Source organism: Galleria mellonella, unplaced genomic scaffold (assembly GCF_026898425.1).
Source record: "Galleria mellonella isolate WM207_F2 unplaced genomic scaffold, CSIRO_AGI_GalMel_v1 utg38, whole genome shotgun sequence".
Classification (NCBI taxonomy): domain Eukaryota; kingdom Metazoa; phylum Arthropoda; class Insecta; order Lepidoptera; family Pyralidae; genus Galleria; species Galleria mellonella.
Window position 1 is genome coordinate 814,978 of NW_026442090.1, and position 14,677 is coordinate 829,654.

Sequence of the window (14,677 nt, forward strand, 5' to 3'; positions counted from 1 at the left end):
TGTTTTTTACTACGTATTGTTGACGTTACTTAAATAGATAGAGATAACCACAGATAAAGACACACGTATCTAAGTATTAAGGTAGCTGTAAACGAGTTCTTTTAAGTGCTGAAGGCAGTCGTTACGGGAAATGTTACTGGCCTCTAAAACCAGTAACAACGTGAGGGTTTTAATGATTTGAAAATGGAATGGTAACCCCGCCTACGCTATCGGTGTACGACGGTGGGGCGCCAATTAGACAATCACGTCGTAGTGAATTCACCAGGTTTCCAGAAACCATATGGAGATCAACCTAATAAAATAATATATATTGCTAGTAATGCAGCCGTTAGATCCCATATGCTGTAGATATTCTAAGGAAAGTGTCTAAAGAAAGCAGGTTCCTCAACTTAAAATTTTAATTAGAGGTCACTCGTCTGAAGCCATACCGTAGGTTGTAAGATGAATTATGAAGTGCATTCAGGAGTATTAAACATTGGCGTATTTTCTCAAAGTGAGTGCGGCCTCTTAAAATAAGACGTATATATATTCTCAGATATGCCTTTGAAGTTTCTTTCGGAATCTGAGGTGGGCACGGCCTACCCGCTTTCCCACTTAAATACGCCTACGGAAACCCCCTTAACACTAAACGATGAAACTGTTCTAGTCTGTTTATATTATACACTCGGCGTAAAAGGCTTATTAAACTCAGTAGGTTATGCAAAATGGATCTTTTTACTATTCGTATACAGTGGCTTTTTAAGCCTCCAATACATAGCTTTTGCGCTCTATTTGTACATACTCGTAACTACCACAAACGACCCGTGTTTGGGTGTCCTATCAGGTAGATACTGAAGTGGATATAGTGTGGTTAACGCGTCATAAACAACTTTTATCAATGTTTAAGTAATAGAATTAAAAAGATAAGATAGTGCCATGTGCAATACAAAATTGGAAATTAATGTAATGACTGGCTTAATTTTACGTAAATGTGTCAATGTAACGTGCAAAGTATCCATTGGTCAAGGTCACGGGTACACTGAGTGACTTTTTATATTAGAAGGTTGAGTCTCAATGGAGATTTTAAAAAATGATATTTTCAAATTGAAAATTCTATACCACTAAGTTAACCGGCCATTAATATTCATGTTTACAAACATTTTTTAAAAAGATCGTGTTTTAATATTATTAAAAAGTAAATACTTATTTGATGATTAGTTTTCATATTATGAAATATTATACAACTGTACAGAGAGATTTATTTACAGTTTACAGTATATTTCATTTTTTTAATAACTTCATATTTTGTTTCGCAAAAAAGCGCCTTCAACGTAAAAAATATCAATATAGAATAAACACGAAAGCAAACCTTATTAGAGTATTAATAGAACTATTAAAATATGTGAAAAGAAATGGCATAATATATTCGTACACATTAATAAACAATAGAATTAAAAAGTTTTTCTTTAAGATCCTTTCGCATACGTACGTATGAGAAAGCATCTTAAAGAAAAACTTTTCATATATCATACTAATTATTAAAGTATTTCGTGTTTCAACCGTGAAGCAGTTGTGTTTGCATGGCTGTGTTTCCGTTTGAAGGGTGGGATATGGCGTGAATTTATTGGGTACAGAGGAATAACACCTGAGTCCTCAGGAATGGCAAGGCATGGGGGGTATCATGGGCGAAACAGTATACTCTGTTACTGCTCATGTCTATAGGCGACGGTTACCACTTTCTATCAGGTGGGCCGTCAGCTCGTCTGCCATTCTATGTTGTATAAAAAAAAAGTAACACCTTAAATATGGGCACAGAGTCGCATACGTATAAATAAACAACATACGTACAGATACAATGTAAAATAATACTTATTAATAAAATAGAATGGCAGGCAGATTGCCCGTAAGAGATTTGGCATGAGAAAGGTAATAAGGAAATAGACGTAAATAATATATGATATTACAAATAGATACAAATTTATTGAGACTACATTTAACATATTTTTTTACTAGCGAACCGACCCGGTTCCGCACGGGTGCAATATTACCCTGTACTATACAAACAAGCCTTCCGTAAAAAATCCTTTTATTATTATGAACGTGAAAATTTGTAAAGATGTTTGTATATTCAGACATTTATTACTCAATTACCTTTCAACGGCTGAACGGATTTGTATAAAATTTGTGACATGGATAGATTATATCTAAACTAAACGCATAAGATACTTTATAATAAATAACTAAATATATTGATCTATGTGGACAAAGCTGAAGCAGCTAGTATTTTAATAAAACCCATACCGAAATTGGTTGACGAAGTTCGCGGAGAAACAGATATGCGAATGGCGACTTTGTTTTATACTATTCAGGCACCTATGGATAAATTTCATCATCATCATCATCATCATAACAGTCGTTAAATGTTCACCAATGGACATAAATTTCCCCCTAATTTTACCATCTGTACTGGTACTTCTCATGTCTATAGGCGACCGTTACCGCATTACATCAGGTGGGCCGTCAGCTTGTTTGCCATTCTAAGTTGTATAAAAAAAAAACAGTAGTAGCCGCGTTTGACAGGCGAGTTAACCGTAGTTAGGTTTTTAGTGATGTTTTTAGTAGGATGCTGCTATCCATCTCTCTACCATTTTCTTTAGTCGCCTCTTACGACACCCATGGGAAAAACAGGGACCATACGGCGATAAATTTCATACATATATTGTAATAAATAATTTATCTATTTATTCAAATTAACTCAGCCAAACAGAGTATGTAGTTGGTTTTTTTCAACATATAACATGTAATCTGTATAAATAAAGATAAGTCTAAGGGAATGTAGTCGTATTGAAGATAACTACTTCGAGTAACTATTAGTTCAATAAAGTTCGTTAAGATAGGAAATTTCCCGGTAGACACATTTCGGAGATGTGGCGACCTTGTATAATAAACCCTATCAAGTATAGGTTATATACATCTACAAAATCATAATATATATATATATATATATATATATATATATATATTATATATATTATATATATTATATATATATTATATATATATATATTATATATATATATATTATTATATATATATATGATTTTATATGTGTATATATAGGTATTATATTTTTTTTTGATGAGTAAAATGGAATGGTATCCCCGCCTGCGCTAACGGGATATGCTGGCGGAGCACCAGTGAAGGGTGATAGATGAGAATGAAAACAGGCCAGTTAGCCCATCATGATGAATTCATCAGGAATTAACCATGACAGTTTCCAGGGGGAACCGCGAGGAGGTCGACCTGGTTGGGTATATTGCTAGCAATGGGATTTTTAGTCTCCATTATTAACAATCCCTTTCCCCCTGGTATTATATTAAAAGACGAGGGATGGGCAGCAGTGTCCCTCTTAAAATATCTGTCATGAATGTCAACTACTGACAAAATCCCTTCTTATGGGGGAGGCCTTTATTCAACAGTGGACTTGACTTGACTAAACTTTGTTGATCGTTTTAAACATATGAATAATATAGTCGTCTGCACTCAACATTTGTCCCAAAGTGCTTTCTTAAATTCGCGAGAAAGTTTAGTATTCAAGTTTTATATTAAAACTGCGTATCCAAATTTTTTCGTTATATCTATATTTTAATAGTAACAAATGTAACCATAGTTACTTTAGATTTAGAAATACGTAAAGTCATGGAACTAATCTTGGTAGTGGCCACATAGGGAGCAACAAACCACAAGTGAGATTTTTTATTGAGCGCATTTATGAGCGTTCAAAACGGACTGGACCAACAAACGCCTGTATTATCTTCCAAATATCCAAAACATAGGATTATTTGACGATATTATTAGTGTTTTATAATTGCTTCTGTATCTATATTGTTGATTTTATTACTTTTTTCACTGTTTCGATTTTATATTCCTTTTTATAGTAATACCCGCCCACTATGTACTTTTTATTACAACACATTTGTGTTAATCCTTGTCGGGTGCCCACGATACAGGTTCGCCTAGTGTGCGGCCCATTGTATCTAGTTTTTGTAACTTTTTGTTTTTTGTCAAATAAACAAATAAATAAAATTTTATTTTTAACAAGTAATACAGGCATTGTCTGTCCTCACTATGAACCTATTTATATTTTTATTCTGCATTGATTTGAATTAAATTCACGACAAGTATAGACAGCTAGCTATATTTGATATTTGGTTCCGGCATAGAACAGGCTACACCTTCCTTTCGCGTGGATAGGCGATTCGTGAAAGGCGATTGATAGAACTTAATTGTCGAGGCAGTAGCGTCCCTTTAAAACATCACTAAATACCTAACTGCAGTTGCCAACTTAACTGCCAAACGTGACAACTACTGGCAAAACTCTTCTTACGGGGAAGGTATATGTTCAGCAGTGGACAGTTAACGACCGCTAGCAATGACTTGACAATCTACGTTACGATATATACCTACTATTTTGTCTAGTATAACGAGTATATATTTTTATTGAGTGATAATGGAATAGTAACCCTTTTCCGCTATCGATATACGTTGGCAGGACACCAGTGAGGGATTATAAGTAGAGGATTAAAGATTTTCGATCGGACCTTGCGTTGGCCTATCGTAACGAATTAAAGTTAATCACGATTCGTTTCTAGATAGAATCGCATGGAATTCGACCTTAATCTAACCCGAGGGTATATTACGAGCAACAGGGCCTCTAGTCCCCATTAGTGACAATCCCTTTCTCCGCCTAACGAGTAAGAAACGAGCAGAAACGGATGTCGCAACATCGCTCGTGTTATTTATAACTAGTATTGATTTAGGCGTTAAACTAAAGGGGCAACGATAAAATCGTAGCATTGACTCTCGAACGAGAAAAATCTAATAAAACGCCTTATCACTTGTTTACGATAGATCACAACCGAATACAGCAGTTATATTTTTTATGGTTAAATTAATATTTTACTAGTTTAACATACATTATTGTTAATATCTGACCAGGAAAAAGCTACAACATAAATATCCGAATGATAACGGATAGAAATATAACAAACAATTTATTATTCTAACTATATTATAATCCCGCGGCTTCACTCGTGGTCCTATCGTGACGTTGAATGGTTGTCTGTATATAATATTCCTTAAAAATGTGATATCAAATGTAAAAAGAAATTCAAATCCTACTGATAGGTAGTTTCAAAGATTAACACGTTCAAGCGAAGAAACAAGCTCTTCCTCATTTTATGCGTGTGCGTGTGTGTGTGTGTGTATGTGTGTAATATATTTTCAAATATTGGCGATACTTTTTTTTATGGATGAAAATGGTATAGTAAGGGTAACTGCGCCTGCGCTAATGGGATACGCGGGCAGAGCACCAGTGAAGGGTGATAGATGAGAATGAAAACAGGCCAGTTAGCCCATCATGATGAATTCATCAGAAATTAACCATGAAAGCTTCCAGGGGGAACCGCGTGGAGGTCGACCTGGTTGGGTATATTGCTAGCAATGGGAGTCTCAGTCTCCATTACTAACAATCCCTTTTCTCCCCGGTTGGGTATATTGTTAGCAATGGGATTCTCAGTCTCCATTACTAACAATCCATTTCCCCCCAATTGGCGATACTAATAGTAGCGGAAATGAACAAAATAATTCTAATTAACAAACCAATCATGTAGAAACCAATATAAATGTTTTTCTTCCAAGAATACAATGTCAAAGACAATTTCGTGACTTAATTTCGAATATTATACCGAGGAGTTCATTCGTAGCCATAATTAGGGTAACGAATTACGAATACGAACGAAGGGTCTGACGAATCACTGTTGTTATTAATATAACTCGCGTTCAATGGCATCCATCAATCGATTCGAACAACAAAATGATTTATATCTATCGAAATTGGTCTCTAACCTCGTCCTGTTTACCATGAAACGTAGACGTAATTCAGCAATAAGTCGATTGTCACTTTTAGTATGACAATTGTCGATTATAATATCAATCGGTTACGTTCATAATACAGAGGTTTAAATTACAAAATTTCGACTTGCTCGTGGCGCGTGCTTTAGTCAATTCTACTCATATCGTGCATGCTTTGAGTAGGTTTTATCATACTATATTGTTGATCCGACATGACAGCTAATAATAATGTTTGGCTCAATAAAGTAATTGGCTTTCATTCTTCTACGGAAAGTACGTATAAAAGTTTTTTAAAAATTTTATTTTAAAACAAAGTCGCTTACTGTGACATAATCTGTACGACTAGATCAGCTGCCCCGTTTTAAATTACGAACAAGAAGAAGTCAACGGGGCCAGATTTTAATGCGGACAACAAGAGAGGTGTGAGTTTTTGTCATCGATAGATAAGTGTGATTCAAGCCAGGACGGTTGGTTTTTTTATATCGGCAAAAATTTCATTCACGGCCATTCTTGCCGAGTTTCGAGAGAATGACGCGCTGCTCAGGTAACTTCACAGATGGCGTGACAAGCCAGTTCGCACCGCACGGCGGTCAGACCAGAACTGAAGCATTGTTAGGGACAAGCTGCCTGGGCATTCCAGAACACTTTTATACGAACCTGATGGAAAGTGATTTAAATGCGGTTTTTGTCAATAGATAAGTGTGATTCAAGAGGAAGGTTTTTTTTTTATACATCTTAGAATGACAAACAAGCTGAAGGCTCATCTGATGGAAAGTGATAACCGTCGCCTATAGAGATGAGCAGACATGGATATAACAGAGTATACTGTTTCGCCCATGATACCCCCATGCGTTGCCATTCCTGAGGACTCAGGTGTTATTCCTCTGTACCTTGTAAATTCACGCCATATCCAAACACAATTGCTTCACGGTAGAGACTAATGGCAGAGAAATTAAACAAAATAATTCTAATCTACTAACCAATGATGTGGACTTCCGCAAAATTACATCTGGTTCAATAAACGATTCCTTCATAATTACCCAATAATATACTAATTATTTGGTATTTATGAATATATTTATTTATCCTTCTTAAAACATCACCAAATGCTTAACTGCGGTTGCTAACCTGCCTGCCAAATGTGGCAACTACTGGGAAAACCCCCCAAGGGGGAGACTTATATTCAGCAGTGGACAGTACGGCTGATATCATCACCATCATTATACTAATTATTGAAGTAAAACCTTAATTTCATTTCATTATGCTATTTCATTGTGCCTCCAATCAAACTGTTTATAATTACTCCTCTCCATCCAAAGGTAGAAGAGATCACTTTTATCAATAAGGTCGCCCATTGTTTTCTCATGGTGATTATTTCTTGTAATTGTTTATATTTATAATAAGTTTACTATTGCAATCTTTTGAAGGAAACAATAAAGAGCATCTATCTATCTAAATACGGACACAGTTCGAAATTAATCGTCACCAAAGTGTAAACACAAATGTGTGACAAAAAGACATTACTTTAAAAATGTCGCACCAGAGTTAATTTTGTTTTCTGCAACATGCAACTTCAATATATGAAATCCCTTCTGTCCATAACGCTCATTTTGTATACACGTATTCGCATTAACGCTCAGTGATAATAGAACCAGAGGAGCTAATTATGTGAATACGTCAAGGAATAAATTATGCAGGTCTGCAACTAAGTTGCAAAACTGCATCATTAGTATTCTAGCATGTACTCATAAATGTATACTGTAGCTAGCACATGTTATTATCTAAACTTGGTTATAAAGCATACATGTGGAATCTCTGTTAATAATTTTAGATTTATATTTCAATTTTAGATTATACTTTCGTGCCAATCTGTGGGTAATTTCACTTCTTTTATCCTTCTTTACATACTCGATATAAATATCAAAGTAGCTCCCCGCCATTTGTACACTTAGATCTTTTAAACTACGCAACGGATTTTAGAACAATTTTCATTAGTAGATAGAGTGATTTAAAAGGAAGGTTTATACGTATAGTTTATAATTGTTCAAGACATCGAAAGAAATCGTGTCGACTGAGAAGTTTAATCGAAAAAGGTGAAATATAACAAAATTATAAAATATCAGTAAAGGTATATCCTCCACTTGCCATAAAGATTAAAAGGCATGCAAAAATGTATTTTAAATAATTATCACCTTTTCCGTCACTAATTGCAGGAAATATGGTAAGTAGGTAGCGAGGCTCAAGATGGCTGCTAGCACTCAGCTCAATTGTTTGGTAGGTAGCTCATACAAACGGTTCGGATGTGTGTCAAGTATCTAGTTAGGTAGTTGCAAGCAAAGTGAATGTTTCTCATAATTGCTTGCCAATTAAATATAGTCATTATTAACTATTATAAACATGCAATTACAGTTATTTATTGCACATTTTAAAATATATTCAAATGCGTAACCCTGCTTATTTAAAAAATGTATCTTTAAATTTACCTACGCCAGGAATAATGTTATAAGTAGTTCTTGAAAAACCAGAGGGAGACTTTGTACAAAAGTCGATTGCTTGGGTACCTCTGTCCCATTCGTGTTTCAACCGTGAGGCAGTTGTGTTTGCATGGCTTTGTTTCAGTTTGAAGGGTGGGATATGGCGTGATTTACTGGGTACAAAGGAATAACACCTGAGTCCTTAGGGATGGCAACGCATGGGGAGTATCATGGGCGAAACAGTATACTCTGTTATGTCCATGGTACTGCTCATGTCTATAGGCGACGGTTACCACTTTGCATTGGGTGGACTGTCGGGTTGTTTGCCATTCTGAGATGTATAAAAAAAAATTTGCCAACTGATAGTATTCCTTTAGTGATGTAACTGGAACCACAATCGGCCTGAATAGCAGAGATGTGGGTTTAAATTCTATTGAATCAACCTTTTGAGCTATTATTGCGTTTTATTCTTAGGAAATATATAACCTTTTTTGTGGGGAGAGATCAGCAGCTAGCAATGGGACATTCATATCAATTATCAGGCTTAAAAGAATCTAGAAAAACAATTTGTTTACTTATAAATTATATTTGAACTTCTACGATATTATATTTAATATCGATGACAAATACAAACTCGCTGTGCCGAAGTATAATTGGAAAAGTTATTAGGACCTTTATGGGAATGGGCATAAACTTTTTCAATGAAATTCCGAAGGATGTATGTGTAGTATCTTCTAATAAATAAATTTAAAAGTTTTATTGAGAAATATTTTGTTAAATAAGACCTATTATTTACGGAGTGATAGGTATAAAATTAAATAACCAGGATTTTCTCCTAACCTGAGTTATCAATTGTATGCATATTATGTATGCATTTACAGTTAACTAACGACTCGCAGGAATTTGATAATTACAAATTTACAATTTTTTTTTTTTACTAAAAGAGAATACACTTAAATTATTATATTTCTTTCAAAATGCTATTTTTAGAACGAGTTTCTTTGTGATTCCATTTAGCAACGGTTCACAATTTTTTTCTAAGAAACTAAAATAAAATAGTGTATTCTTTTTATTTTTAATGAAACCTTTTTTTGGTAACTTTACAATTATCCGAAGTGATTTTAATAAATAAAGTGTCGTTAGAATTGACTTATTTGAAAAAAAAAACATATACTCACGTAATCCCTAATAGGTAAATGTCGACATACGCATTTGTCGACTGTTATTGTTGTGGTGAAGGTAATACTCGACATGCCCGCAAGAACCCAACACAGCTGATGATGTTACCACCATGGTTTAGAGTAATTTAATTTGTTATCGGTATTTTCCATTAATGGATTAGTCGGAAATTTAAAGTCAACAACTTTCCGGTGTCTACCAGATTTAAGCTCAAGACCTTTGCGTTCTAGAAGTCGGGCCATGACGCTTTCAAACTATTTCTAGGATTGAACGAGTTTTCATTCCGTTATTTAGGCTATACGACGATTGACGCTCTTAATTAAATATGGAGGCCAGAAACGTTTCGAGACTAAATTAATTTAATTTTTGACAGCTGCAACGAAAATATTTTTATGAAGAGAAGGATTTTATTAACAATATAAATATTGCAAGTACCTACAAATATTATATTCCGTCAGTGCAAAAACAGAGCAATTACAACTACCAAGTTATGTGGACTGCAAGATGATTGTAGACTCCATAATACAAATATGGCGGCTAGAAACTGTCAAAAACTAAACTATAGGATTTTCGTTACTACGTCCTCTAGCGTAAATATTGGCTGGTACATAGATTATATGCGGTCAATACAAACAACAAAGCAATAGACACGCTCATCATCCCCGTCGCGGTCACATCAATTGTGAAATCCATTTACAATTCCTGAGGAGCAACCGTCAACGCTTTGTATGGCTGAATAACTGTTTTAATTACTACTAATGACGCGTTATGATGGTAATGAAACGAGCCATTGACAGACTCGAGTTGTGGCGTCAATCGGACCGAAAGTGACGTAAACTTCACCTTGCATATATAATTTCAATACTATTTTTACATGTAACAGTTGAGTAAATGAATCACATCCGTGTATTTTTAAATATACCAAAAACTGTGTTAAAAAAATTAAAGTTTTTATTATTGATTGATTAATTCCATGGTTTTTCAATGCCGAAAGAAGCTGGACTAAAATAACATCTAAAATTTCAAAATTTTATTTCAATAATAATCTCCAAGTGCCCATGTTATTAGCCGTGTAGGTTCCGGCATAGAATAGGTCACCTCTCCCTTTCCCGTGGGTGTCTTAAGAGGCGACTAAGAGAGGTTAAACTCAAGGGTCGGGCAACGTCCCTCTTAAAACATCACCAAAAGCTAAACTGCGGTTGCCAATTCGCCTGCCAATCGTAGAAACTACTAATGTTATGTTAATGGACGTGCCCGTGCTATACTAGCAATCTTCCGACCTCTACGGGGCCCCCCTTGTAATAAATCGTCAATTCCTGATGAATTAGTCAATAGATCAATTAACCTGACCTTGCCCTCGTCTATCATCAGTCATTGGTATTATGCCAAAATAAACCGACAATGCATGCAGGATTACCATTTTCTGTCCACAAAAAAAGTCCATGCTAAGAAAGAATTTCTCCAAGATTCCCACGTAAACGAGAGATACTTATATCGTGAGAGCAATAATACAAATAATAGCTAATGTGCATAGATAGGTACGAGTGTAAGTGCATTACTGTATTGTATATAAAAGCGAAGTACCAGTCTATGGCTAATTACGAAATTTCTTTTTATTTAAAAATTTTAAGAGATTCTTCATATGAATGTTATTATATATTATCCCTCTATCCTAGTCACTATCTATTCTAGCACTAACCAAGAATTATTGTACAAATAAGTGACTTTATCTGTTATAATACGCATTTTCTTTTATTTTATTTTTTTCTTTATTTATATTTTTTTGTGTAGTTTCTTTAATATAATTCTTAATCATTTTTTGACCCCTGTGTGGGTGTAGTCGTATATTTTTTGTAAAATAAAGTTTCTAATTTTTTTTTATCTTTATATCCCAGTCACGAAGACAAAGTAGCTTCTAGCTAATAGTCCATAAATATGGATTTGGCTCAGGAATGGCAATGCATGAGGGGCGGTTGATTAGATATCAGTCTTACTCATTTTGTGATATCCATGATGCTGTTCATGTCTATAGGTGACAGTTAGCACCTTCCAATGAGTGAGCCATCAAACTTATATACCAGTGCATGTTATAGAAAAAGAATTTTGTTGACAGATTATTAAATGATATATTTTCCAGTTGTGAATACATTTTAATTTATCTGTATTTTATTTAAAAAATGTAATATCATGTTGGTCTCATACTGATTTAGTTAAAATGTAAATTGATTTTTTTTTACAGGGCAATGTAAATTTTTTACTGTATATCTTAAGCAATTTTAAAAATTCTTTTAATCAAAAGGATTTATGTTTTATTTGTACCATTATAATTTATCCACAGTTGAAATCAGATATTTTTTTAATCTTAAATTAAGTAATCCATAAATAAGCATACTTATTAAGGCAACTATTAGCATTAAAATATAATTAAAATAAAGTTTTTTCACATGCAATTAATATTAAATATTCAAAAACGAAATTCAAAGCATGCAAGATGTATAAAATGTGAACTGTTTGTGTGTGGACCAGATATTTTAAAATATATATGTGACAGTAATGTATGTATATAAGTATAGTGCAAATTGTAAAGAGTAACATGTGAGTTTCAATGTAATGTTTTCATTAAGTTCTTGCTTCATTTTATTATTTTTAAAACAATAGTTAAACAGAAATAATTATAATTATTTATGTAGTGAACATTAAGTTTATACAGTGTATTTATTATATTAAAGAATAATTTCTTACATAAATATGATGAAATAAAAAAATATTCAAATAGAAGTATTTTTTTATAAATATTATAATATAGTTTGAATTGGTTTAGTTCAGAATTTATACAACCTTCAAACTGCTCCTATTTCTTATATTTACTCGGTAATTGATTTGATATAAAATACAATAATTTAGTCTTATTAAAATTTCTTTTTATTTCTTATGTAAAATCTAGGGGTATCCACTAACCAAATATATAAGTGTATAAAGTCACTATTCTAGTCAATGTATAAAGCACTTTTTGTATATAAAATTACCACTTTAATAATAAAAAGTAAAACAAACAAACCCACTTTTACTATTTGAGAATTTTGTCACCTTCTTACAAATAGAATATTTAGGATAAAATACTTTTTATTTTCTCTTCAAGAACTAATTAGGTTCATTAGATATATGATGTATTTATGAAAAGGAAGACTGGATTTTATAAATAATAATAATTAATAAATAAATTTGCAGAGTAGCATGATTTTATATGTGTGTGTGTGTATTTTAAATGAGATAAAACTATGAATTGAAAAAATGTAATGTGTTTAGACATTATAGTATACCATTTCATCCCAAAGATATCTCTGGTGGTGTTGAGGCTCGATTGTTGATGACTGAAGTCAACAGATTGTCACTCTCATACACATCATGCACGTTACAATCCTGGATCAATGCAAGTTACATGTTAGTATTGTCAACATTGGCATATTGAAGGTTATTTGCCAGGTAGGATGTGGATTTTTTACCTCTCGAGTGTAATAAACACTCTGTGGTATGAAAAAAAAATTGGTCAAAATGTTTTTTATTTTTCACTATGGTCAAATAAACTATTGTTTATAAATTTGATCCTTATATTTATGACATTAAGGTTGACAGAAAATATTTGTAATACAGTAAAGAGAATGTAAGGCATTGAGAACTGACATTTTAGGTGTGCTGAAGGGTTTTTAAATAACGTGTGGATATATTATGACATATAAACATGTCTTTGTGCATTACGGATGAGGTGGGCACCAGACTTTTTTACATACACCTATTTTAAAGTTGCAGATTACAATACATTGCTATATAGCCATATGGAAGGTGTGTTCTACTAATTTTTTTGCAAACTGTATTATTCATATCTGAGATAACCATAGGCATATTAAAGGGAGGCTAGGTGGAACATATCTGCCCCAGGTTCCAAGCAAAGGTTTACAAAGACTGAATGCAAATATGTGACTTTTTAAGGGCTCTCCTGGAAAATAACCTTCAATAGAACAATGGAGATGAGTAAACAGCAAATGAATATTAGTTTGTAGATTAAGAATATTTAAAATTTACCATAATACATGTCTTAATCCATCAAAATTATTCTTTTTTCTTTAAACCATGTATTCCTAAAGTGTAGTATTTTATTAATAAATTATTAAAATTATATGTTATGTTTATATCAATACACATGTTGAGCTTTGATCAAATAAATATGTTTGTTTATATAATAACTGTCTTTGATAAAGTAATATAACACTTGTTTATAGTAATAAACATTCAATCTCATGATATAACAATGAATTAATAATTAATATTTTTACTTATTGTTATTTAATATTTGCAGATATTTATAAGTTATTCCAGTTGAAAGAAACATTTAACAATATATTATAAATTACAAAAAAAAATACTATAATGATGAGTACATATGTTTATGGATTTAGACATGATACAAGGGAAATATCGTTAGATTTTTAGATTAAATATGTATCAAGCTCAGATCTATTGGAAATTAATATTTTCAAGCGAAAACCTGCATTCTAATATGAAAAGCCACAACGCGATACCATACCTGATCCACTCCTCAAACGGCGCCCTCTCCTATGTTTACCCACTCTGCCGGTCCTAACGCCGGACATCCCGTAATCCAGATTTCACTATTCCAATACGAACGTTATACAACAAATTTATTGATTCGTAAACTCTAAATCTGTACTCACAATCACAATTATTTTGTTTGTCAGCAGTTACATTCCCGTAACACGTGTAAAATATTCACATAATTACACTAATACGTAGAACGATTTTATTTAGATAATAATATCAATTAAAAGTGTTGAGTTTTTATTTCCTTTCGAATTCAAAAGAAGTATATACAATTATAAAGAGACAAATGAGAAAACACATTAGAACGACAATGCGAATTGCGAATGCGAGCGATCACGACCGATAAAACACAACGTCACTGACAAATATGACAGTATAATTGACATTGACATGAATGTCAATGATAAATGTAATGGCGTAAGTTATAGCTAAAAAATGAAGAAAATGTAAGATAAGAGCTAGTAGGCACATATTTAGAACGCTCTTAAAACCACAAGATAAGAGCCAGTAGGTAC

General features: G+C 33.1%; 1 protein-coding gene across 1 annotated transcript in view; it reads right to left on the bottom strand.

Moving 5' to 3' along the window:
• LOC113522624 (uncharacterized) overlaps window positions 1–14,503 on the bottom strand; it is a 35,820-nt gene extending 21,317 nt beyond the window's left edge. Inside the window, exon 1 of the mRNA XM_026908372.3 lies at window positions 14,128–14,503. Within this exon, the coding sequence (XP_026764173.1) occupies window positions 14,128–14,194 (67 nt within the window). The 5' untranslated portion in view covers window positions 14,195–14,503. The remainder of the gene's footprint in view (window positions 1–14,127) is intronic.
• Between the last annotated feature and the right edge of the window lie 174 nt (window positions 14,504–14,677).